The sequence below is a fragment of the Carlito syrichta genome, unplaced genomic scaffold (assembly GCF_000164805.1).
Source record: "Carlito syrichta isolate Samal-C Ts95f unplaced genomic scaffold, Tarsius_syrichta-2.0.1 Scaffold290225, whole genome shotgun sequence".
Classification (NCBI taxonomy): Eukaryota; Metazoa; Chordata; class Mammalia; order Primates; family Tarsiidae; genus Carlito; species Carlito syrichta.
This window is the reverse complement of record NW_007234321.1, coordinates 4,077-5,947: the sequence shown is the minus strand read 5'-3', so window position 1 is coordinate 5,947 and position 1,871 is coordinate 4,077. Positions and strand designations below refer to the sequence as shown.

Here is a 1,871-nt window from a genome sequence, read left to right as displayed (position 1 = left end):
GAGCACATCCCTCCATCACTGGAGTTTCCACTATGGACACTAGAGGGGGCTGTGCCCTAGGCACTGGGAGAGCAAGTCAGCTGTGAAACTTATGTAGGTCCTGAATCTGATTTACATAAGGTCATTGATGTTTATCAACTGAGTAGTCATGACCTTGCCAGGGAGATACCCCAGGGAGGGGAAGTCATTTGCATGAAAGATGTGCCCCCACAGGGTGTAAGGAGTTATAATGAGATCTTTGGGAGCTGAGCCTGTGGGAACAGTACTGGACAGCACAGCACTGGGCTGTCTGCACCATGGGCTGGGCTTCTCTACTGTTCATTCTTCTGGCTCACTGCACAGGTAAGAAGGATCTTTCTGTGCTGACTGTGGGGGGGGGAAGACAACACCAAACCTTCCTGTTTCCTAGCCTGACCATTTTCTCTCTCATTTGTTTTCAGGGGCCAGTTCCCAGGCTGTGGTGACTCAGGAAACTTCACTGGCCATAACTCCTGGAGGGACGGTCACACTCACCTGTGGCTCTAGTACTGGGGCTGTCACCACCAGCAACTATGCCAGCTGGGTCCAACAGACCCCCTACCAGGTACCCCGTGGTCTAATAGGTGACACTAGCAACCGGGTCTCAGGGGTCCCTGCCCGGTTCTCAGGCTCCCTGCTTGGAGGCAAGGCTGCCCTCACCATCACGGGGGTTCAGCCTGAGGACGAGGCTGAATATTACTGTGCTCTGTGGTTCAGCAACCATTTCCACAGTGACAGACACAGATGGTGATGTGAGACAAAAACATCCATCTCAACTTCACCCTTTGCTCCTCAACTCCTCCCTCTTCTTATGTACAAAGATGAACATAAAGTCCTAGGAAATATGTCTGCCACTGGAGAGGGATAGGAGTCTTTGGGACCCAGAGGGTGGATTGTGGTGGGAAGCCACTAAGATGACTACCAAGTGAACTTCACCTCCACCTATGCGCATCCTTCTGTACTTCCCACCCTCGAGGGTGGGTTGTACTGAGTGAGTGGCTGTGTAGTGAGTTTAGAGACTTAGGGGCTGATTAAGGAAAAGGCATAAGTGGAAGAAAGGGAACTCCCTGGAAATAAAACATACATGTCCAGATGTCACTCAGCAGCACAGCCAGGAATCTCTGGGTCACAGAACCAGGAAGGGAAGGAGCAGGTTGAGTACTTTTAGAACGCCAAGGTTTTTCTTATAAATGGCTAGCAGAAATGAGTACAGTTTCATGGGGTACACAAAGCAGTCAGGCTCTAAATGGCTAAAAATATGTTCTTCTGGTATATATTTGAAGCATTTGGACACATAACAATTTGATTTTTGTGCCGGCAGGCTTAAGCTAATGGTCCCAGCCTGCTGTGAAGAAGTAAACAACATAGGGGACAATATACAGGGACCATCTTTAATCCCCTGTAGAACAACTAGATTCTAACAAGTGAAACTGGGAAATGAGAGGATGTTACTCCTGACATTTGGTAGCTTTCTCTTGGAGTCCTTTCCCTGGGGCTGGAGGGTGGTATAGATACTCTGTCCTGGGGCAACCTGTGGAGAAGCAAACATGGTAAGGAGCAAAGACCTGTCAACAGCCATGTGAGTTAGCTGACAAGTGGATGCTACCACCCCAGTCAAGCCTTTGGCATATAGGTATCCCCTGCTGACAGACTGCCTGCAACTGAATGAGACACCCAGCTGGGGAACTCCTTGATTCTTTTTTTTTTCTGAATTGGAGTCTCACTCTGTCACCCAGACTGGAGTGTAGTGGCCGCTCTCAGCCACCGCAGCCTCGACCTGCTGGGCTCGGGCGATCCTTCCACCTCAGCCTTCCAAGTAGCTGGAACTACAAGCACGCGCTACCACTCTCAGC

General features: G+C 50.1%; 1 gene segment (V, D, J or C); it reads left to right on the top strand.

Annotated features, from left to right (window-relative positions):
* The first annotated feature begins 296 nt into the window (after positions 1-296).
* On the top strand, positions 297-769 carry LOC110595337. The segment is given in 2 exon segments: positions 297-342; positions 441-769. Coding segments are annotated over 2 exon segments (375 nt in total).
* The last annotated feature ends 1,102 nt before the right edge of the window (positions 770-1,871 follow it).